The sequence below is a fragment of the Abramis brama genome (assembly GCF_963993115.1).
Source record: "Abramis brama genome assembly, chromosome: 22".
NCBI lineage: Eukaryota > Metazoa > Chordata > Actinopteri > Cypriniformes > Leuciscidae > Abramis > Abramis brama.
Window position 1 is genome coordinate 24,457,008 of NC_139984.1, and position 22,769 is coordinate 24,479,776.

The window sequence follows — 22,769 nt, forward strand, 5'->3', positions numbered from 1 at the left end:
TTGTTGTGTTTTTGACATTTTTATTAGTTTGTGTTTTTATCCCTATATATAGAATTTTTAATTATTTTAGTACATAAACTACATGAAAACAAGAAATATTGCCATGGAAACTAGCTGAAATAAAATAAGTTTATATTTCATTATATATTTCAAAGTTAACATTAGGCCTACATTTATTTCATGTAACAAAATGTATTTAATGGTTTTAGTTAAAGAAGTTTTTGTGCTTTTAGTATGAATATGTTAACCTTACTGTAATCTATAAGCTAGTGTGCTCCAAAACAATGACAAAATTCGCATTTAGAATTGTGCCCACGTTTCCCACGAAGTGATGTCATTAGGAGGTTTTTCCATGATTATTTCACACAAAGAATAAACACCAGGCGAAAACAAAAGGCTATATATATACGATAGTAAAGTTCGTTAGATACATTTTGATGTAAACACCTGTGGAAATCAAAGCGGACGCTGATTAGTTTAGTGAAGTATGAGGCGCGCGCCCTCAGGGGCGGGAGCGGGAGCGGGAGCGCGCAGGCTCGTCTCTGACAGCGAACAGCAGGTTTTTTAATGGCATTCGCAGCCTGGACTCACACACACGTAGGAATGCAGCGTGCAGGTCGGGTTGTCTTTAAGCAGGGACTGTCAAATCCATATTGGAGATGTAGTTTTTGCCATGTGTTGCTGCAACAGATGATCTCAAAGTAAAATAATTTGTGAGACATCGGACTTGACTGAAACATGCATCTCTTTCGGAGTTGTAATTACCGAATCTTTCCCGATCGCTGTTCCAATGAAAAAACACCTCAGATCCGGGGAATCAGCTGGGTAAGTGGGCATATAGCATAAATAATAATAAACATGCAGAATTGTTATTCAAGAGAGAGAGAGGTTATGAAAACTTCTAGGCTATTATCAGGTTATTCAACGAAATATGTGCTTGTTTGAAACGATTTGAAACATTCTTTCAAATATTTTTTAAATGTTAATCAATTATAGCGTGTGAATATGTTGCTTTGAAAACCTTTCAATTTTGATTTAAAATGGCAAAAGTTATCGCCATGGAGAAAGAATATGGAAAACATTTTTGTTTACTTATTTAAAAAAAAAAAAGTTTCTTGAAATAACTGAAAAAATATTTTCTATTTTTGAATGTTATGGTGCAGTTTTCTCATAGCACTATATTAACTGTGTACTATAGCTAATAAAGTGCATTAGTTTGTGTCAGGATGTGTGAAGTGTTGATGGCATTGAAACTCAATGCCAAATGATGTAAATCCAGAGACACTTAGAGTCCCCCAGACATTGAACATGACCCCAAACAGCCAGAGCTTTGAATTTTTGTTGTATATGTTTTTGTGTTTACATGTTGTTAATGGGTTAATCAAGAATGAGTTATTTATAGTGTATTGTTCATTGTCCATCTTAAGGTTTGTTCCCTTACGGTTTGGAAAAGAATGTGCACAGGAAGACCCACACCACTATAGACCTTAGTGAACAATAGTGAACTTTAGTGAACTACAGAGTAAATCTCATATAATGAGCATGTTTTCCCAAAATGAAGGATCTAAATTCAAAAAGACACTGATCTCTTTTAGATTACATTCATTTCTGGTTTTGATCATTTGGCTTTCATGTCAATATCAAAAAGAAAATACTCAAAACACGAGATCAGGAAACATAGGGCACTGTGTAAACCTTACGGGTGATTTCCCATTTCCATATTAAACAGTTAACTTGAACATACACTTCATACTTATTCAAATGCACTTTAAACAGATGCTCCAATCAGGAAACTGTTTCTGCACTGATGATTGTTAGTTGTCGTGGAGCAGTGGTCTTTTATGTCGAGACCCAAATGTCCCTGTCCTATACATTCCAGCAATAAGGGTCATGACTCAGGATGAAATACCTCACATTGCACAAGGACCCCCTAAGAAAGAGATAAAGAGGCTCATTTAAAGAGAATGTGTTATGTCAATGTGCCACGGTCTGCACTCTATCAGGGTTGGAATGGGTATTTTTTTCCTACCTGAAATTTCTGTAGTATATTTGGTCCCAGAGTTTAATTGAAAACCACCGAACCTCAGCCTGAAACATCTGTCTAAGACCATCCTGCATTCATCATACTATAATATATTTGTGTCGACCACATAAGTAGGATTCTTATAAGAGTTTCTAAGATAAATGGCAAGCCGTATTTAATTTATTTATGATTTGTTTTTACTGCCATGAAGCTTGAGATGCAGTCATTTTAACTAAATCTTATAAGACTTTGAATAATGTAAAGCAAATTAAATGCATGTTTGACAGCAATGATACACTCAAAAAAATGCAGGGTTGTTTTATCTATCTATCTATCTATCTATCTAAGAAATGAAGGCACTTGTCAATAGGATTTGACGATCAGGTGATCTCAGACACTTCCCAACACCGTCATTAGACTTAGAGTCAATATCTTTGTGTAATTTCCCTCTCGTACCGGAGCATGTGATCGTACCGGCTGTAGTTTCACTCGACACAGTTTACTCAGTCAACAGAGCCACAGGGTGGAGAGATCTCCACGCTGGCTAACCTTATACAAAGGTAAATCAAGCATGAGGATGCAGTGAACCTAACCACCTGAGGATCATCCAACCATTTTTACTGTCTATTGCTGCAGTTGAGAGGGAAACCAAGCAGGGAAAATGCTGAGGGGAAAAAAAACAAAACAAATCAGCTTATCCTCATAAGATCTTTTTGAGAAATGATACATCGGCCTTAAATGTTGGCACTGTTGACTCAAAGCTGATGCGTTTTCTGTAGGCGTCTGCTGTATTACCTCCCTGCATGGTGTGGTGTAGTGTAGTGTTTATAAGAATAGTAAAAAATCATTTACTCACCCGAATGTCGTTCCAAACCCGCATGGATGACTTTCCTCTGTGGAACACCAAAGGTGATGTTTAGCTCAAACTGGTCTCGTTTAGTGGAATCCTATTGGTTTTGAATGACATTAGCGTTACTAAATCATGAACTGTCCTGAACAGAGCAAGAAAGGAGAACGCCTTAAGTATTATCATAATAACCATGAGCCATTGTAATTGTAAGCGACCTTTCAAGCAGGAGAAAGCAAAAAGATTAGTTTTCACAAAACCTATAAAGATACATTATCAGGGCAAGCCCAGAAAGAGCAGGATATGCTTCTTAATGCTTCACAGAATTAGTCAGCTGATGCTGAGTAACACCTGCCATGGGAACAGAGGCTGACAATGCCTCATAAAAACGGAGTTATGAACTCTCTGCCATATGAGCAGAAGGGAATTAGGTGGAATTTGGGCAGTTCAAGACTGTGAGATTTTCTCTTTGTCTGAAGTCTAATGCTAGCAGCATCTCAACTGGTAGTTCAAGTCGGTTCACCTGGACATCATGGTAATACCCCCTGCAGCTATTTTCTAGTCGCGCAAGTACAGCTTGCGTCTGTTTGAATAAGACTGAAATCTCCAAGCTTGCATTTCAGTAAATCAGAGATGAAATCTGACAACAATGGTATCATAAAATAACCAGGCTAAAACGGCTCAGTTTCATTAGTGATTCTTTTTTTTTATGTAATTGCATTGGTCATTAATGGTATATGATTTGGTTCTTTCCAAATGTGTCAAGGGTTTAGGCAGAGAGATTTTTTTCCATACAATACTAAACATATGCAATAGTGAGGTTTTGACAGTTAAACAGAGCTGAGAATACTACACTCTGGTTGATAGCTGATAGCAAAATAAAATCGTTTGACCGGAATATTTAATAAACTTGCTTGGAAAGAGCTGTTTATGGCATTGTGAATGACGTGCCAATTCTGCGGCACGCAGAATCCATGTGATCCTGGTTATCCACCTGTACAATGAAATATGATATGATGCATTATCCAGAGATAACCCTATAGGTCAGATCATTTCAGAATCAATAGCTAAAATGCATCTGGCCATCTAAATCACTAGTGGTTAACAGCTTACCAATAAATATTTAAACGCAGTTCATCCATAATTCTCTCTTCAGTATTGATGCTCTAATTTCATCATGTAAAGGAGAGAGATGCTTTTCTTGCCTCTTGATTGCAGACAGAGATCAGAGCTGATGACGATTGTTAGTTAGACAGAGAACCAAAAACTTGAGTGCCTCTTGAGCAGGAATCCCATCAGATATGCATGATTACAACCTGTTCATTCTCAAGTATGTGGTCCAGTTCAGCTGGTTGAAATCACTTGAATGTCCTCTTTTTAAAGTGTCATTTCAGTGACTTGTATTTTCAATGACATAATGGGCATTAAAGGAACAGTTGTTGCAGAAAATTGTCATTATTATTCTTGTATAGCAGCATTGTCATTGTCGTTTGTCTGACAGTCCAAAAGTAATACATTATTGACCAGACATTACACAGTTCTGATGAATACACACTAATATTTTTTTTATATATATATATATTATATAATTGAGACATTTAGTTATTAATATGTGACTTCCGTCACATGGGTCAGTTTGTTGAAACTGAGATGTATACATCACCTGCAAGCTGAATAAATAAGCTTTCCATTGATGTATGGTTTGTTAGGATAGGACCATATTTGGCCGAGATACAACTATTTGAAAATCTGGAATCTGAGGGTGCAAAAAAATCGAAACATTGAGAAAATCGACTTTAAAGTTGTTCATTTATGTTTGCAATTGTGCTTCATTCACTCACAAAAATAAATGTTTTATATATTTACGGTAGGAAATTTACAAAATATCTTCATGGAACATGATCTTTACTTAATATCCTAATGATTTTTGGCATAAAAGAAAAATCGATAATTTTGACCCACACAATGTATTGTTGGCTATTGCCACAAATATACCGACATGTGACTGGTTTTGTGATCCAGGGTCACATATACATAATAGGCTATTATTTTTATATTACTTGCAAACATTGTATTATACAATATTTTGATTTAATTTTTAAATATTTAATATTTCCACAAAATGAAAATGATCCGTATTTAATTAGTCTTCTGTAGTGTAAAATAATGCCCTTATCTACCCCATTCTTTAATGTTTTGCATTTTGCACAGCACTCAGTCAAGTCAAGCAAGTTGTATTGTAAAGACAAAGGCTCAACTTCTGTCCTTCCTCCACATCACAAACTTATAGAGCCAAACATTCCTCTTGAATTCTTGTGTAAACCTTAATTACATTATTGCTGTTAATTAGTCTTGCTGAGAGGGAGGCAGGTGGCAAAGATCATGTGCAGGGCTAGTGTCAAATACCATACATGACGGCATTAGTATGGCATGTCTTCTGACATTCTTTAGCCTTCTGTGCCTTTGTTGTGTTGTGTTTTAATATTTTTGACGCTGTACGTGATGAACAAAATGGCATTTTGCCAGTGACAGACTGATTTAATAACCTCTATAATACTTTGAAACTAGATTTTGACATGTTGTGACTGGTGCTTGTCTGTGCAAAATAGGCCGCCACAACGCTGTAGTCTGCACTGCAGTGTCAACTCTTATCTTTAACACTTTTTCTCTCTGTTTTTCTCCTCACAGACACCTCTGCCAGAAGCTGTGGATACACAAGACACCATCAAACAGGTATGACGGTCTTTGAACAGCGGCCTGGGTTTAGTATATGTTAACAAGCCTTAAAGGGAAAGCTCACCCAAAAATATGTTTGTCATCACTTAGGGGCCGTTTACATGACACTGTGTTCAACTAGTAAAAACTGAAAACTTTTTATAGCCATTCATTTACACAACGCCCTTTTGCGGGCCAAATGCAAACTTTTGAAAAGGCCTTTCAAAGTGCAAGTTTTTGAAAATGATATCGTTATTGTCTCAGTGTAAACTGCAAAAACATGAATTTGTGAAAACGGTGACTTTGAATTTGTGAAAACGGTGACTCTTATTATGTGTTCAGTCTATAGGCACATAGTGTTTCTTTTCAAATTGACTTTGATAACTACTGGCCTGACTAAAATACAGCATTTTTAATAGTTTTCGCAGATCTGTGTGAACGGAGATCGTTTCAACAACGTTGTCGCCTGTACGCAAATGCAATTTTTTCCATTTTTAGTACATTGCTGTCATGTAAATGTACCCTTAGTCACCCTCATGTCGTTCCAAACCATTTGACTTTCTTCTGTGGAACACAAAAGGATCATTTTAAAACATTTTCATGCATTTACAATAAATGCATGAAACTTCAAAGGGTAGACAAAAGCACCACATAAATAGCGTAAAAGCAGCCCATATAACTCATTCACCATAATCCAAGTCTTCTGAAGCCAAATGATAGCTTTGTGAGGAACATTGAAGTTGCATTAGTCATATGGATCATTTTTAAAATACTTTTAGACTTACACAGAGCTAAATGGTAATGGAATTATTAGGTGATCTATCTCTTTAAATAAGCTCTACTATGTTCCAGTGTGTTCATAGGGATGTGTGGCATTGCATACTGTATCTCTTTAACAGAAAGCATGCTTTTATCTTCACACCTCTGACCTCTGTGTGTTTATAATATCATGCTCACAGAGATTGTAGAGGGTGGCGCTCTGTACAATTTTGTTAAGGATATAAAAGGGCTGATGAAACTCTAAATATGGTTTAAAACACATGCAAAATATATTACACATCTTCTGGTGCAATTTTTCTCTCCCTACTCACCCATATGTCACAGCATTCCTCCAGAATGTGCGAGGCCACAATAAATAGATAAAATAGTTTCATTTTAAACACATTTTGTTGCTGTTTTTGACAAACCACCACAATTACTCCTATGATAGTGATCAAAACAGAGGTCTGTCATTTAATTTCAAGTGGACTGCAAATGGAATGCCTGTTTCAAGCCTTAATTTGCAATATTTTGTGCAATTATAATGCATATGTAATGTTTTCAAACTCAATTTAAAAGTAAAGTAGTATGACTGCATACATATTTTACTGATCCTTCACAGCTATTTCATTACCCCAGATGGTTCTAGTAATGCAGTGTCACTTCTCTCTGCTCATATGATACATGTCCCTTCAGTATCATCATGTGAGGCCCTGAGGGAGGAAACCACTGTAAATATGTTGTTGTACTGGCTCTGCCTATCTCGAATACAGTACATCTTCAAAATCTTGATTAACTAGGTCAGTAGCTCAGTATCAACTTCATGTGAGTATCAACTTCGTCCTGTTTTTCAAAGGAGGTCTATAATACCAAATCAAACAGTTGTTGAGAGCTCAGATGATTTTTATCGTTTGAAGAATTTAATGAGAATTGTTTGAGTTCTAATTAAATCCTTTGACTTTTGTTTGCCGACTTTGATATCTTAACAAATCTGAGCATATTTTCAGACATTTTTGAGATCTCAAACAAATTCCATGTAAGGTCCAGAGGCTAAACCCTTCTTTACGCTACACCCAAACCCTAACTTAGTTCATTCAGGCTTAGGCCTATCTATAATTCCTTAAAGTATAGCCAGTGATAAGTGAGACTTATTTGAGGGTCCATCTGGAAAGCTATTGTTTTTATGCAGCTTATCTTATGAGCAGCTGCCTAACCCATTTTAACCCTCAAATGAGTCTGTTTTGTGACTTGAAAGCATGCACTTAATTACCATAAACACCTATTTTCTTTGCGCACACCTTTCTATTCTTCACTTGTGTGATTCTGTATTGAACACAAAAGGGGAAAAATGTATAAACCTGAGCTTGCCGTTTGTTTTTCAGTAGATGATTTTAAGCAGACATCTGGGCTTGGATATTTTGGGTATTGGTTGTGTCCAATGGGAGAAAAGGCAATATTGCCAAGGATTTGAATGTGGTTTATCAGGGCTCTGGAAGGACGTTTCATCTGTGGAATGCTCTCAGGTCCTGGAGTGTTTTTTTGTTTTGTTTTGTGGGCACAAGTGATTCCTGGAGTGTGTTTCTCTGAACAGAAAGAGAACAAGGAAAGCTGTATTCATCTGAGCCCTCTGATCTTTTCTGTTATTAGTTGGGCTTTTTAAGGCAAGCATCGCTGTTATTATCGTTCATACTTAGGACAATAAGTAGGGCTTTCTAAATGAGGGTTTATTGTAGATTTACATTAAATAAGGAGGAACCTGAGACATTTCTGAAGACCAGAATGTAAGAGATTTGAGGTTGGGTTTCTTTTGACTTGGGCCTGTAAGCAGAACACATTAGCAGCCAGATAACAATGTGTGCGTCTCAATAAGCTCCCTAGCTTCCAAAGCGGTGAATCAGTATATAGTGTTCACGAATTCGAGCTCTGGTAAGGACCGTAAGGTCTGGCTCACCACAAATTGGGTCACTGATGGCTTTATTTCCAATGACATGGCAATGTCCTCATGGTACAACATAACTATTGGTATTTATGAACAACAGCAGAACTGATATCTTTCTTTTTTTATGTTATCCATAGTATATTGTGATAAATACTTTGCTTGTTTCATATACGTGCAACATTTCAGCTGTAAATAAATTATAAATCTTAGCTAGGTTATGTTCATTACCTGTCTAGAGATGCATGTTTATGTTGAAATATAATTAAATAATGGTTTGTTTTTTGTTGTATTTTGTTGTTCACTTACCTTTAATATTGTTTGAACTTAAGAAGCAATAAGAAGTGTTACCCCCTCACCCCCAAAATATTATATTTTTTCTTGCTGATCTGAAAAACGGTCTGATCCATGACTCAAAAACCTTAATATGATCCGTTTTGTGATCCGTTGAACCACTACAATTTAGGCTTATTTTATTTCCGTTAGTTTTTATTTATTACTTATTAACTTTAATCAACTTAAACTAAATAAAACATTTGAAATTATTCTTTGGCAACTAAATAAAATAAGTTTTTCATCTAATATTTTTATTTGATTTGATTTCAATTAACACATTTTTTTTTTTTTTTTTTTTTTTTTAGTTAATGCTAACATTCCTGATATGTTCATAACCATAATGCATCCTGAGCGGCCTCAGTGTTTCTGATATGATTCCTGCCCACCTCTATTGTGAGTGCAGTGTGTATTGTACGGAATGGCTCACCAAGGTCACACCATCACGACTGCCTCCGCTGTTACCGTCGCCCACAGATGGAAAACACAGCCTGTTTCCTCCCCACACAACAGAGGTGGACGCGTCTGCGCTGCTGCTACTTCAAAAACCCAGAGCATGTGGGTGACTAACACTTGTATACAAAGGAAGCACCAAAAAAACTTTATAGATGAGGTATTGTGTTAGAGGTTTGCAAAGCTCAGTAGGGTGAGGCTCTGTTGTGTTGTTGAGCAGCTATTCATATTCATACAAACAGGGCTGAACAATACATATTTTTTCCAGCAGTTCAGGTGGTGTACTGTACAGTAGTTGTGGTGTACAGTATTTTTGTCACATTAACTGAACTAGAACTACTTGAGCCCTGGTTTGAGGACATTTCATTAGGAAAGTTCACACTGTGTTTAGAAACCTCTGTGGTGAAACATTATTACACATCTATATTGTACAGTATACTATCATGTTGCCTTTCTACATTGTTTTTGGTGACTGTTTGTATAGCAGTCTGACAATACCACCCTCTCCCTCTGGACAAACCCTTACTCACGTGGAGATGTCACATTAGCAGTGTTCAGTGTTGTTTGGTTGGAGCTTTCCTGGGATCCTTAGGCACACCTGAGAGAATCAGAAAAGCAAGTATATATATATATGTTAATATAGCAGAAACACATTTTGTAAGCCAAATATTTTGCAAAGTGAAATAATAGTTAAATACAAAAATAAGACTTGTTTGCACACTTTCAGGTTGTCAAACATCAGTGGAACATGTCCAAAGTTAATGTGTTGAACATGTATACTACCTTTCAAGAGTCAGTAAGATAAAGATAAAAAATAAATAAAAAATCCTTTCTTTCAGCAACAGCAAGGATACGTTAAAATGATCAAATCTGACAGTGAAGACTTTTATATTGTTACAAAATATATTTTTTTTTAAATGCTGACTTTCTAGTCATCAAATAATCTTGAATCATGATTTCCACACAAATATTAATCAGCACAGGTGTTTTCAACATTGATAATAATAAGAAATGTTTCTTGAGCACCAAATCAGCATACTAGAATGATTTCTGAAGGATCATGTGACACTGAAGACTAAGATTAATGACGCTTTTTTTTATGTTCCATGAATAAATTACATTTAAAATATATTACAATAGAATATAGTTATTTTAAATTGTAATAATATTTCACAATATTAGTTTTTACTGTGTTTGTGATTAAACAAATGTAGTCTTGGTGAGCCTGAGAGGCTTCTACAGACCCCAAACTTTATAGTGTATCCACTAAAGTAACCTAAGAAATGTGACCCTGGATCACAAAACCATAAGTCATAAGTCGCACGGGTTTATTTGTGGCAATAGCCAACAAAACATAGTATGGGTCAAAATTATCGATTTTTCTTTTATGCCAAAAATCATTAGGATATTAAGTAAAGATCATGATCCATGAAGATATTTTGTAAATTTCCTACCTAGCTTTCAGATGATGTATAAATCTCAATTAAAAAAAAAAAAAAAAAAAACATAAGACAGGGTCCAGGGTCACATATATGATATTTAGGAGATTGACTCAAGTGTAGCTCTTTGTTGTCACAGGTGTTCTATGATCCATGTATTCCCAGGTGTTCAGCAGAGTAGTCAGTGTCAGTGCTCCACAGTGAAGTAATTATTCCCAAGGAGACTGTAGAATGCTGGGAATAGGCTGCCAGTTCCCATCTATACCCTCATCTCCAGGGACAGAATCACGAAGCAGAGATGACAGGGGAGAGATTTACATGCTCAGGGTCTGCAGACACAGTGTCTGGGCACACGCTGTGTAAAGTGAGCTAGATGGAGAGCTCTGCGCTGTGTACGTCTCGGAGGATACAGGCTAGATGGAGGTTGACCACATGCACTTTGCTGCTAAGTTGGCTTAACTTGAATACTAATTATCAAATGAGTTACATTAACAGGCATCAAGAGAATTATAATTCTGAAATCACCCCTGGGTAATGTGGAGCAGAGAATAATGTTGTATACAGCACTGTTCTTGTGCAGCGTTTAGTGAAGTGGACTTGTGAGAACAGCACTGTAGATGTGGCCTCCTTTTGGACTGAAAAGACGGGTCAGCCGATCCCTCACGGGTCAGAAGCCAATAACATCACCGCGACTGAGCGACCAGGCCAGGGGCCTCCATGAAGAGGCACACGTCACCGCCCTCAGCAACAACCACAACAAATAAAGTGTGAGAAATGAAGGCGATTCAAGTTTAAGACCTCATACTGGGACAAACTGTTCTGCAGAGGATACAGAACAAACAAATAAAGGTTCAAACTTTCCAGAAAATCACATGAAGAATGCTAGGGTGGAGCAGAAGCGTGTGTCCCGAATCACATACTATCCATCCTAAATAGTATGCAAGATTGCAATAAGTGTTTTTAGGATATTGCTTGTATATTTCCTGAAGATTTTTAAGGTGCTTATGCTTTTTGGGCTAATATTGCCACAATGAGTTTGTGACTGTTGTCTTTTGACTTTTCAGTTGTAGAGAAATTGCTAGCAAGGCAACTCTGAGTGCCACAGTGATTGGATATATAATTATTTTTAAATATTAATCCAAATCTAGTAATCATAAGCTAAATGAATTTAGCAGATGTTAAGACAAAATGCTAGTATGTCTCACTACTTGATACACTGTACTGCTCACTAAAAATACACTACCTTTTAAAAGGTTGGGTCAATACGATTTTTTAAAAGAAATTAATACTTTTATTCAACAAAGATGTATTAAATTGATCAAAAGTGATGGTAACGACATTTACAATGTAACTAAAGATTTCTGTTTGAATTATTTGCTGTAAACTTTCTATTCAGCAAAAAAAAATGAATCACAGTTTCCGCAAGAATATTAAGCAGCACAACATTGATAATAATAAGAAATATTTCTTAAACACCAAATCAGAATATAAGAATGATTTCTAAAGGATCATGTGACACTGAAGACAGGAGTAATGATGCTGAAAATTCAGCTTTGCCATCACAGGAATAAATTACATTTTAAAATATATTAAAATAGAAAACATTTATTTTTTTAAATGTAGAAATATTTAACAACACTACTGTTTTTTTACTGCATTTATGATCAAATAAATGCATAAAAAAAATTTTTTTTAAAAAACATATTGACCCCAATCTTTTGAACAGTAGTGTATGTACCGGTACTTTCAATTTTGGACCAATAAGCAACCATACACAACACCTTAGCAACCACATAGCTATGCCCTAGCAACCACTCAGCTATGCCCTAGCAACCACTCACAGCCACACAACACCCTAACATCATGACAGCTAGTTGTGTGGCCATCACAACCCTCATTTTCTTCAGTAAATGCACAGTTATCAGATTTACTTTGGATGCAATGCTGTTTTCGGCCTCATGCAACAGCTTGAGGCGTTTGGCTTTGAACTTGCAGCTTTTGATGTTCTGAAGCATAAATGTTAAAATTAGGTGTATTTTGGTGTGTGTGATCTCTACTAAAACCACTTCAATCACTTACATAGTGAAAAGACCAGGATATGTTGCGTTTTGGATGCCGGTGTCCCTAAAATATTCTTAACTAACTAAACCACCAAGCCTTCTTTCACCAAGCACTAAAACCAGCTTGGAACTTGATGCCTTTTTAGCATGAAAATCTTCAATATTTAGCTTCTAATGCGATGCTTGCCGTCCCTACTCGTTTGTCTCCTGTGTTTGACTCCACTTCGACAGTTTTTACACTGTCAATGCGCCAAACCAGTTTTATCATAATGTGAGTTGGTCTTGGCAGGCATGCAGAAAAAAAAATGAAGGCTGCGTAGCAACAACGGTGGCATGCTTCAGTAGTTCAATAAACCGTAGCCTCAATCAATGAGGTCGAGTTCTTACACTCCAGTTTTCTCAGTCTGTTTGGGAGTTGGAGCGGGACGTGCCATCTGCGGGGGGTCCAACAGAGCTAAGGGTTGGAAAGGAGGAGACGTGGAATGAAAACAGAAGTCCTGAAAGGGAGGGATGGATGAAAACAGAGCAAGTTATTAGAAGGAAAACAGACGAGCAGAGAAACAGCTTTCATACGGGGGAGGAGTGTGAACGGTAGCGATGTTTGGTTTGGTAAATTCAACTCGGCGGCGGAGGAGGAGGTGTTGGAAAAGATGTGGCACATTCTCAACCGCCACTCACCTGTTCAGTAAAACACCCAACTCGACTGTGTTTCTATACAGCTCAAATAATTGTAAAGGAATTTTTATGTATGAATGAAGACAAGAGTAAACTTTCCCAGTCTTCCTACACTGTAAAAAATTTGCTGTAGTTTTGCAGCTGTTTGCCAGTAACTTACTGTAGATTTAAATCGATGTTATTTACTGGCAACAGTTTGCTCAAAGTTAAATGAACATTAAACATTAACAAGTCTTTGTCTTTACAGAATAAAACTATAAAATAACAACCTAATGCAAAGCATTCTGGGAACCAGAAATCTTCATCAACCTTTTTCTGTTTTTTTCCTTCAGATTTTGGTTCCCAGAATGCTTTGCATGAGGCTGTTATTTTAGTTTTATTCTGTAAAGATAAAGACTTGTTAATGTTTAATGTTCATTTAACTTTGAACAAACTGTTGCCAGTAAATAACATCAATTTAAATCTACAGTAAGTTACTGGCAAGTAGCTGCCAATAATACTGTAATTTCTACAGATTTTTTTAACAGTGTATGGAAATGAGCAAACTGTCATCCAATTCAAAGACAACATGAAACCGCAATTGCACTGTATTTAATTCTTTCCCTGCTATTAGCGAAAATTTCCGTCATTTGTGAGAAAACGCTTCCCCACCATTGAGAGGAATTTTCCGGGCTTCCTTGTTTTCACTGTTATACGTTAAGGGGCGCTATTACGCAACTTCTGAAAGAGTAGGCCTACTGAATCTCCTGATCAAAACACATGCGAAGAAGAAGCAGAAACAAGCGATATCATATGTAAGGAGATGCATATGTAAAACAACGCGATTATCAACATTTGACCACATATAAATCAAAACTGCCATAATGTTACTGAATGAAATGTCGACCCAGGACGAGCTATAGGACTGTGCAAGCATTAGGGGTGTTGATGGACTCAATCTACTCCATCTATGTTTTGATCATCATTCTGAATCTGATCCTGTAGTCTTTGATAAAAAAAATTTCAAAATGTTTTTTTAATGAAACTTACCCACATTCAAGTGTTAAAAGAATGTATGAAAGAATAAAACTGCTTTTTTTGTTTAAAAGCAGAGGGTCTGTTCTTTCTTTTGATATATTGCCTGTTCAGGTATTCATACAACAAAGTATGAAAATGGTCAAAAACGCTGGTGGTGGTTGGCAACTTTAAAAAAAAAAAAACTGGTGGGGAAAGAGTTAACTTGCATAATGTGGCATATTTCTGAATATTCAGTGGGAAATAATTATTGCAGGTTTTTTGGGTTTAGGTTTTGATGAGACTGATTGATTGGGTTGATGTTGTTTAATAGGATCAAATAATATAATTATCATTATCGAGTCTTTAAGAAGGTAAATGGTGTCAATTGTCATTTCACATGTCTTTAAATAGTATGCAAAGACATTCAAAACATATTTGAACCATTTCTAAAACCTCAAGAAAGTGAAAGGTGGCAATTTTAAATATTTAAATAGTATTAAAAGACATGTAAAACATTAAAAAAGTAAAGATATGGCTTAGTGTCACCAAACAAAATGACAAAATAATGACAGTAAAAATGTTCATTACCTTTTTTCTTTTTCTCTCTGTCAGTTTTTGTCCGAACGAATCCTGAAGGCTGCACGGGTGGTTTACATCACTCTGTTGGAGCGTAATCCAGGCTTGATAAGAGACAGAAAACACCATCTTAAGACCTACAGGTGCAGCTTTCACTCCGTATGTCATGTGCTTGAGCCAAACTTGTTATACTTCTCATTGTGACGGAAATGCATCTAAGCATTCCCACTCAGCATCCTTTGGAGAAACAAAAAAATCAACTTGCATGATTCAATCAACCACAAAGACATGCAGATAAAAACATGTAACACTTTAAAGTCACTACTCAGCTTTTTGACAGCTTCTCCGGTTTGTCCCACAGACAGTGCAGCAGTGGGAAGGAACTTGTGGATTGGCTAATGAAACTCAATGACTGTTTCCAGTTACGGAGTCAGGCAGTCGGAATGTTGCAAGTTTTGGTGGATGAGGGCATTCTGGTTCATGGTGAGTATTAACAACAATTTCTTTAGATGTCTACACATGTTTGTGTGCAACAAATAATAATAAAAAAATGGTACAGTGATGCATCAGGAGGTAATACTATAGCACTTTGATTTACCATAGTGATTACATCATTTATGTAAGTTGTATTTACCACAATGGTGCATGTCATAGTACCATGATGTCTGAATATATTGACTAACTGACAACCAATGTCTCTGTCAAAATGAACAGTGAAACAGGAGTTAAACTTCCATGACAAAGACACACAGTTTTACCGCTTTATGGAGGCCGACTTTGACCTTAACCACACAACTAATGAGAAAGACTCCAAAGACGATGAACTCCAAGAGAGTTTATCGCTACTAGTCCAAATGGGTCCAGATGCTCTTCTGACTATGATACTGCGTAAATGGTGAGACACAAGAAATTGTGCTAAAACAGCCTAAAAAATAACATTCATAAACAGTTTATATTTGTTTGCTGATTATAAATAACCTTAAAATTAAAATTGTTTAGTTTAATGCAAATTTAAATACCCAATATGCATTTAAGGTTACACTTTATTTCGATGGTCCACTTTAGACACTCTACTAACTATATGTAACTTTGCAATTACATGTCAATTAACCCTTAGATTGCTGTTAGTAGGCCGTTAGTTTTAAGTGTTAGGGTTCGAGTTAGTGGAAAAGATTTACATGAAGTTGAAAAGTTACTTATAGTTAGTGGAATGTCTGTTGGGGAACCATCAAAATATAGTTACCAGATATTAGGAGGACAGTCTACTAATACTCTGAAAGTTATTTGACATGTAGTTGCAAAGTTACTTATAGTTAGAATGTCTAAAGTGGACCATTAAAATAAAGTGTTATATAAAGTGTCCGTTAGCTTAGCACCATGCTAATGTCAGACTCCTTTAAAAATCAATGACAAATTAAGTTTCCCATGCCAAATTTTGTGACAGTTATAGTTGTTTCTACATATTACGCTGGGATAGGAGAATTCTAGGAGACACACTTCACATTTAATCTCTATTATAAACAGCATAAGATTTCTGTGTGTAATAATTTGTGTGTCCATGTCTTAGCCCGAACCAGAGAACCCCTGATGATCTGGAAGTTATTTACGAAGAACTTCTGCACATCAAAGCTGTGGCCCACTTATCTACATCTGTGAGTTAACACTCGCTGACACCCGTCAAGTGTGTTTGCGCAAAAAATCTTCATTCATCCCTCGTTTCTTTTATCCTTCACTCTTTCCCGTAGGTTCGGAAGGAGCTGGCAGCAGTGCTGGTTTTTGAAAGCCATGCCAAGGCAGGAACAGTCTGTGAGTGTGAAAGCAATGATGACATTTCATTAATGGTGGGCGGGATGAAGGAACGTTGCTAATATTGAATTAGCGCATAGCCAGAGTAAAAATGAGCAGCAAACTTTCTGGTTAGGCACCATAGCAAACAGCATGTGAATGAGATGATTAAATCATTTTATTGTGTAATTCCATTGTTACGTGATGAATTGGATGATTGACATCATAATATCGGCAAACTGAGAGACAAAGGTAAAACGGAAAGCATTTACAGCGCGTCTGGCGTGTCATTCATGCGTAGTGAATAGCACGAGTAGGAAGCCGAGACACTGATGAATATCTAATAGGGTAGTTTATTCTCACTTTTAAAATCTGTCAAGTTTCATAAACTCATATTATTGGAGATTATTTTATTTGGATTCATTTTTTATTTTTGAAAGCATATTAATGCTGCATGTTTTATTCTAATATTAAGATAAAATTACTTTTAAATGGATCCAGTGGACTCAGACATGGAAAGGATGAGTCTTGATTTTATGTACTGGACTTTTCAACTTCGAAACGATACCTTGAAAAATATTGATTTTTCGATACCACAGGGAAAACTGCCATATATACTGCCATGCAGATATTTGTTATTATCTCATAATCTTGATACTTTGGGTAATTTTGCAACATACAGCTTACACACATTACAGGCGTGCTTTATTTGAATCATTGAACTAAATTGACACAAAAGACAAGTAAACAGACAGTAATAAAATAAGAAAAATCAACAAATCGCAAATGATAGGACAAATAAATACAGTAGAATCAAGAGACAAATGAAATAAACACATCTTTAAGTTTTTCAGGTGAGTCTAACAGTAGTATTCATGTAAGAAATACTACAGAAATTAAAGTAATCAAATGTGAAATAACACTAGATAGTCTTCATTGTAAAAATGAAATACAGATTAATGCTTACAATTAAAGTTACAAAAGTTATTCAGTCAAGAGCAAAGAGTGAATTTCTCTTTGTCTTTTGTTCTCTGATTAACAGGACAGACTCCTTATTATTATCTCCTGTCACTTTAAGAGCTTAAGCACGGATCCAATGTAATGTTACACAGAACATGCGTTTTCTTTCTCTACTACGCTACAAACCGACTCTATTTACCTGAATACTCGGCAAGACGGGCATTTTGACATAATGAATGTATTTGACCATTTAAGCGCATTAAGCCATGAAAAAGAAGTCAATTTGATACTCGTGAGCTGTTTGAGAGGCAGCTGTATGTGAGCGCCACTAATATAGTTCATTGGTGCGCGTGCTTTTGGTGTGAGCATGAAACCTGTGGGAATTATTTAATCGGAGCGAATGAGACGAGTGACGGTGCGTCATTCCTATGGAATGAACGGAAAACGCTCGCTCTGCTCCGCTGCAATTTTGGATAAGATTGTGTTTATTATAAAAATACAATGTAATGTGTTTGTGTTTATGTCAGTGTTCAGTCAGGGGGACAAAGGGACTTCCTGGTACATCATCTGGAGAGGCTCTGTTAATGTCATCACACACGGCAAGGTAGAACCATTTAACTTCAGCTGAGTGACCTTAAAAAGCCACTGAGTTTAAATATAGATACTTACATTGTTTGAAGGTTATTCATACTGTTCCTCTTAAGGAAAGATGATCTTGTGTATGTGTGTCACACAGGGCTTGGTGACCACGCTCCATGAGGGAGACGACTTTGGGCAGTTGGCCTTAGTGAACGACGCCCCTCGTTCTGCCACCATCATCCTAAGAGAGGACAACTGCCACTTCCTGCGGGTGGACAAGCAGGACTTTATACGTATCCTTAAGGTAGGTTTTGTGTGCATAGCCTAGCATCTGCATGTGCGGATGTGTGTCTATGGTAATCTATAACCTGAATGTAACTGCAGGATGTCGAGGCCAACACCGTCCGCCTGGAGGAACATGGTAAAGTGGTTCTGGTCCTTGAGAAGAGCTCGGCGCAGGAGTCCACCTATCAGGGAGGATCAGCAAGCAGCAACAAGTAAATGATTCTGTCAAATTATGTACTAAATTGCACATCTCAATGATTAAAATTTTATGTAAAAACTATTTGAGCATAAAGAATTATACACTTCATTTTTTATTCTTATTACAGCATACACTACCATTCAAAAGTTTGATGTTTTTAAATGTTTTTTTAACTTTAAGAAGTCTCTTATGCTCACCAAGGCTGCATTTATTTGATCAAAATACAGTAAAAAATTATATTGTGAAGTTTTAAAATGTTATTTATTCCTGTTAAGGCAAAGCTGTCACATGATCCTTCAGAAATCATTCTAATATGCTGATTTGCTGTTCAAGAAATATTTCTTATTATTATCATTATCAATATTAATGCTGATTAATATTTTTGTTTCAGGATTTTTTGATGAATAAAGTCCAAAAGAACAGCATTTATTAGAAATATATATTTTGTAACATTATACGTGTCTTTACTGTCACTTTTGATCATTTTAATGCATCCTTGCTGAATAAAAGTATTAATTTCTTAAAAAATATATATCTTACTGTCCCCAAACTTTTTAACGATAGTTCATAAAACTGTGTCCATGTTTTAGCCCAAGCCAGAGGCCCTTTCAACTTAAAAAAATAACAGATTTTAGCTCGCACAGATGATTTAATAAAAACAATTAATTACTAAATTGAACTGCATTTATTTAATTTATGATAATATCTACTCACAGCATTAAGCCCATTTTAGCATGCATGTGAGTATATTAAATCAGCCAATTCAAATGCATCTTCATAAACCATTTATAGGAAATCAGCAAGTGAAACGAGCCCTGAATAATAAATATCCAGATTAGGTAAAGCAGTTCATTTTTAAAAACGTCTGCAGTCTGCAGCAACCACTGTAGGTGATTCATGCAAATACTTCACCTACAGAAGTGCTATTGTACAATGAAATGCTAGCTAAATCATTAGTCATCACTATTATTTGATTTCAAGTGCATTAAACCAATTATGAATGATGGAAATGGAGGACACCTAATCATCGATTTGAATTATCCACCTCTCGCAGGTACACAGTAATGTCAGGAACGCCAGAGAAGATCCTCGAACACATGCTGGAGACGATTAAACTGGAAACCAGTGATTTTATAGGTATGGCAGATCCATGGTTTGTAACTTGTGTAACATTTAAGCTAAATAAAACTTAACAAAAAATACTTTAGAAATCTAGTATTTGTTTGTTTGAGTTCAGTTATGTACCCCAGGCGCATTGCAGAAGAACGGACTGAGGGAGAGACCAAAACATTCCTGTTCATTTGGTGTTTACGCATCCATTTAAAACCAGCAGTCAGATGATGTTCTGGGTTTTTCTGAGCACAGCTCTGCCAAGTAAACAAGTCCTTGTTAATGAAGTTTATGAGTCTGTTTTGTGCTTCTACAGATCCCAGTGTAAGTGACTTCCTCCTAACGCATCCAGTCTTCATGCCCTACAGTCAGCTCTGTGCGGCCCTCCAGCATCAATATCCTTCTACTACAGGAAACACTGATAATCTGCTGCATTTTGATATTTCTGTGTTGTGATTGTTATATTTATTATTAGTTTTTGGTCAAATTTCACTCCTTAACCTGCATTTGCACCTACCAAGCGGAGCCATCAGAAGGCTCAGACCTGGAGAAGGCAGCGTATGCTCTCAACACCAAGCAAAAGGTCGTGAAACTGGTGGGTCAGTGGGTGGCTCTGTATGGTTTCTTACTGAGGGACAATCCTGTGGCCTTTGAATTCCTAGAGGTAAAAATGGGTTAAATGCTGTAGTACCATTTTTCATGTCTTTTACGTTTCACAAGTTTAGATTTTGATAGTACGGTACATTCCCTTCATTAAACATTTTTTGCCTCTGAAATGGCTTTTCTGGTAACATAATGCTGGAAAAATATTAATCAACAATGTCATAACCAAAAATGTTGATCCTGAAGTGAAATGGCTCATCTTTATGACTTTATGATAGAAATTCAGGGAGGGGGTGATGGCTGACTCAAGACTTTCCAGCATGCTCAAAGAACAGCTGAGGGACAGGAGGAAGACAAAAATGTAAGTAAAACATTTGCCAATGTAGCCTACATTTGTACACCTGCACATATACAGTTCTGTCATGAAACTCTAGAGCAGGGGTCTCCAACACGTCGCTCGCGGCCTGATTGGTGGTAGCTCGCCAAGGGCCGTTCACATATCGCGTCTTTTGCGCGCTCAAGTTCGTTATTTCAAATAATTGAAGCGACGCGCTCATTTTTTCCAGGCGCAGCGAGTCAACATGAAGGATGGGGGTGCACCCAAACTACGGGTGTTTTTTTCTTCTCCGTAAATAAATCTAGTAGCAGAGCTACAGCAAGCGTTTTTCGATGGTGGAAATCCATTAGCTATTAAAACTTCTTTGTCGTTGTGGAGAGTGCAGTACATGGTTGCATAGCAACGACAGACTCCACGGGAAAATCGTACCGAATTTTACTATTAATAATAAAAGATAAGCTAATGTGCATTGTAAATGTCAGTAATTTATCTTTTTTGACTCATTCTTTTTATAAAAATGATTTAAAGGCTGAAATATGCGAGGTTTATCTTTTTATAAAAACTTTTTTGTCAAAACTTTATTTGAACTTGTACATGTTAGTAGATAACATGTTGCAAGACACTCCTTTCAAATTTGGCCATCATTTTTAATGTTATTATTTTAATGTTTATGTAAACAAAAAGTGCATATTGATGCTAAGTTTATTTGTTATTTGCTGGTTTTCGACATAAAACTTGGTGAATTGATTTTATTGTTTAGTATTAGTACTTTTTGAACAGGATTCTGTGATAACCATGATCATTTTGGTCACTATAATCATGAAATTACATTTACATACCATTTCATCTCTAGTTATGATGCACTATAAAATCAACAATAATTATGTGTTTTTACAGTATAATTTTTTTTTATCTCTGACAATTAAGGGTGACATATATAGGCCTACAATAACTCTTTTAGGTCTAAAACAGTTAGCATAGTTGTTAATATGAGAGTTATGAGACATTATTTAAGAGATTTAAGTATTGCATTACATGAGTAGCTCTCGACCACTTTCATTTTTAAAAAGTAGCTCTCAAATGAAAAAAGGTTGGAGACCCCTGCTCTAGATGGTGCAGGCTGCTTGCAATCACATCAATCTCTATAGGGCACAGCTGTATCAGTAGCCATCCTTCTCTTGCTCAACCTTCAAATGCTTAGGCTGCGTTTACACTGGCACAAAAAATCTGATCTTTTACTCACATCTGACACCGATCGGAAATTGTTGCACACGTGTAAACACAAAAATCTGCCACTTCCTAATGTGGTTTTAAATCAGATACATATCCGATATCTGTACATCCGACCTACGTCTAAACACGCATATCCAAATTCCCCTTTGAATTCAAATTCCACAAGGCGAGGAAGACACGTTTATTCACAAAGAAAAGAAATCAGGAGCTGGTTTTCAACCTCTGCCTGTGACTTAAAATAAAACAGCTTCACTACTGAAATAAAACAGCTTCACTACTGAAATAAAACAGCTTCACTACTGAAATAAAACAGCTTCACTACTGAAAGCTACAATATATTTCTCAGCAATGACCAACAAGCTTCACTATTACTGTAGGTTTCTTATTCGCGTGCTCTCTCTCTCTCGCTCTCTGGTTAATTCATTCGAATCCCTAAAAAAAAATTTTTTTACAGGGATACTTTATTTATACGAAAATTATTTCGTTTTTATTGACTATATATTTTGCGCTGCAAAACATTCATGAGTCATGACAGCTGTTATCTTGTCCGTGCTGGAAAATAATCATGACCACCTGACATGAATTATATAAATAATTTTCATTTCACGGCCATTCAAAACCAGGAATGTAACTCTGTGGAGAGTAAAACGATCACCGAAAATCAAATTGGGTGGGAATTAATGTAAACACAGCTATCGGATACAAGTCCTGTCTAAAGTGAGTGTAAATAGGCGGGCCAAAAATCAGATATGGTCAAAAGATCGGATCAGTGCAATAAGACTTGCAGTGTAAATGCAGCCTGGGTGAGCATTTTCTGTAGCAGTGCAGCACGCTTTCAGAAACCCTCCACCTTCCCCAGCTCCACC

The 22,769-nt window shown here is 36.4% G+C and overlaps 1 protein-coding gene across 2 annotated transcripts in view; it reads left to right on the top strand.

The window, feature by feature from the left end:
- rapgef3 (Rap guanine nucleotide exchange factor (GEF) 3) overlaps window positions 1–22,769 on the top strand; it is a 38,486-nt gene that overhangs the window by 7,611 nt on the left and 8,106 nt on the right. The window contains exons 1-14 of one of the 2 annotated variants that reach the window (XM_084098199.1): window positions 517–825; window positions 5,559–5,603; window positions 14,849–14,955; window positions 15,174–15,295; window positions 15,527–15,707; window positions 16,380–16,464; window positions 16,558–16,618; window positions 18,085–18,161; window positions 18,294–18,440; window positions 18,521–18,633; window positions 19,675–19,757; window positions 20,047–20,125; window positions 20,244–20,394; window positions 20,612–20,694. In XM_084098199.1, coding sequence (XP_083954325.1) covers window positions 739–825; window positions 5,559–5,603; window positions 14,849–14,955; window positions 15,174–15,295; window positions 15,527–15,707; window positions 16,380–16,464; window positions 16,558–16,618; window positions 18,085–18,161; window positions 18,294–18,440; window positions 18,521–18,633; window positions 19,675–19,757; window positions 20,047–20,125; window positions 20,244–20,394; window positions 20,612–20,694 — 1,421 coding nt within the window. In that variant the 5' untranslated portion in view covers window positions 517–738. Of the gene's footprint in view, window positions 1–516; window positions 826–5,558; window positions 5,604–14,848; window positions 14,956–15,173; window positions 15,296–15,526; window positions 15,708–16,379; window positions 16,465–16,557; window positions 16,619–18,084; window positions 18,162–18,293; window positions 18,441–18,520; window positions 18,634–19,674; window positions 19,758–20,046; window positions 20,126–20,243; window positions 20,395–20,611; window positions 20,695–22,769 lie in introns of those variants that run through there. The other variant, XM_084098200.1, reaches the window with a different exon arrangement.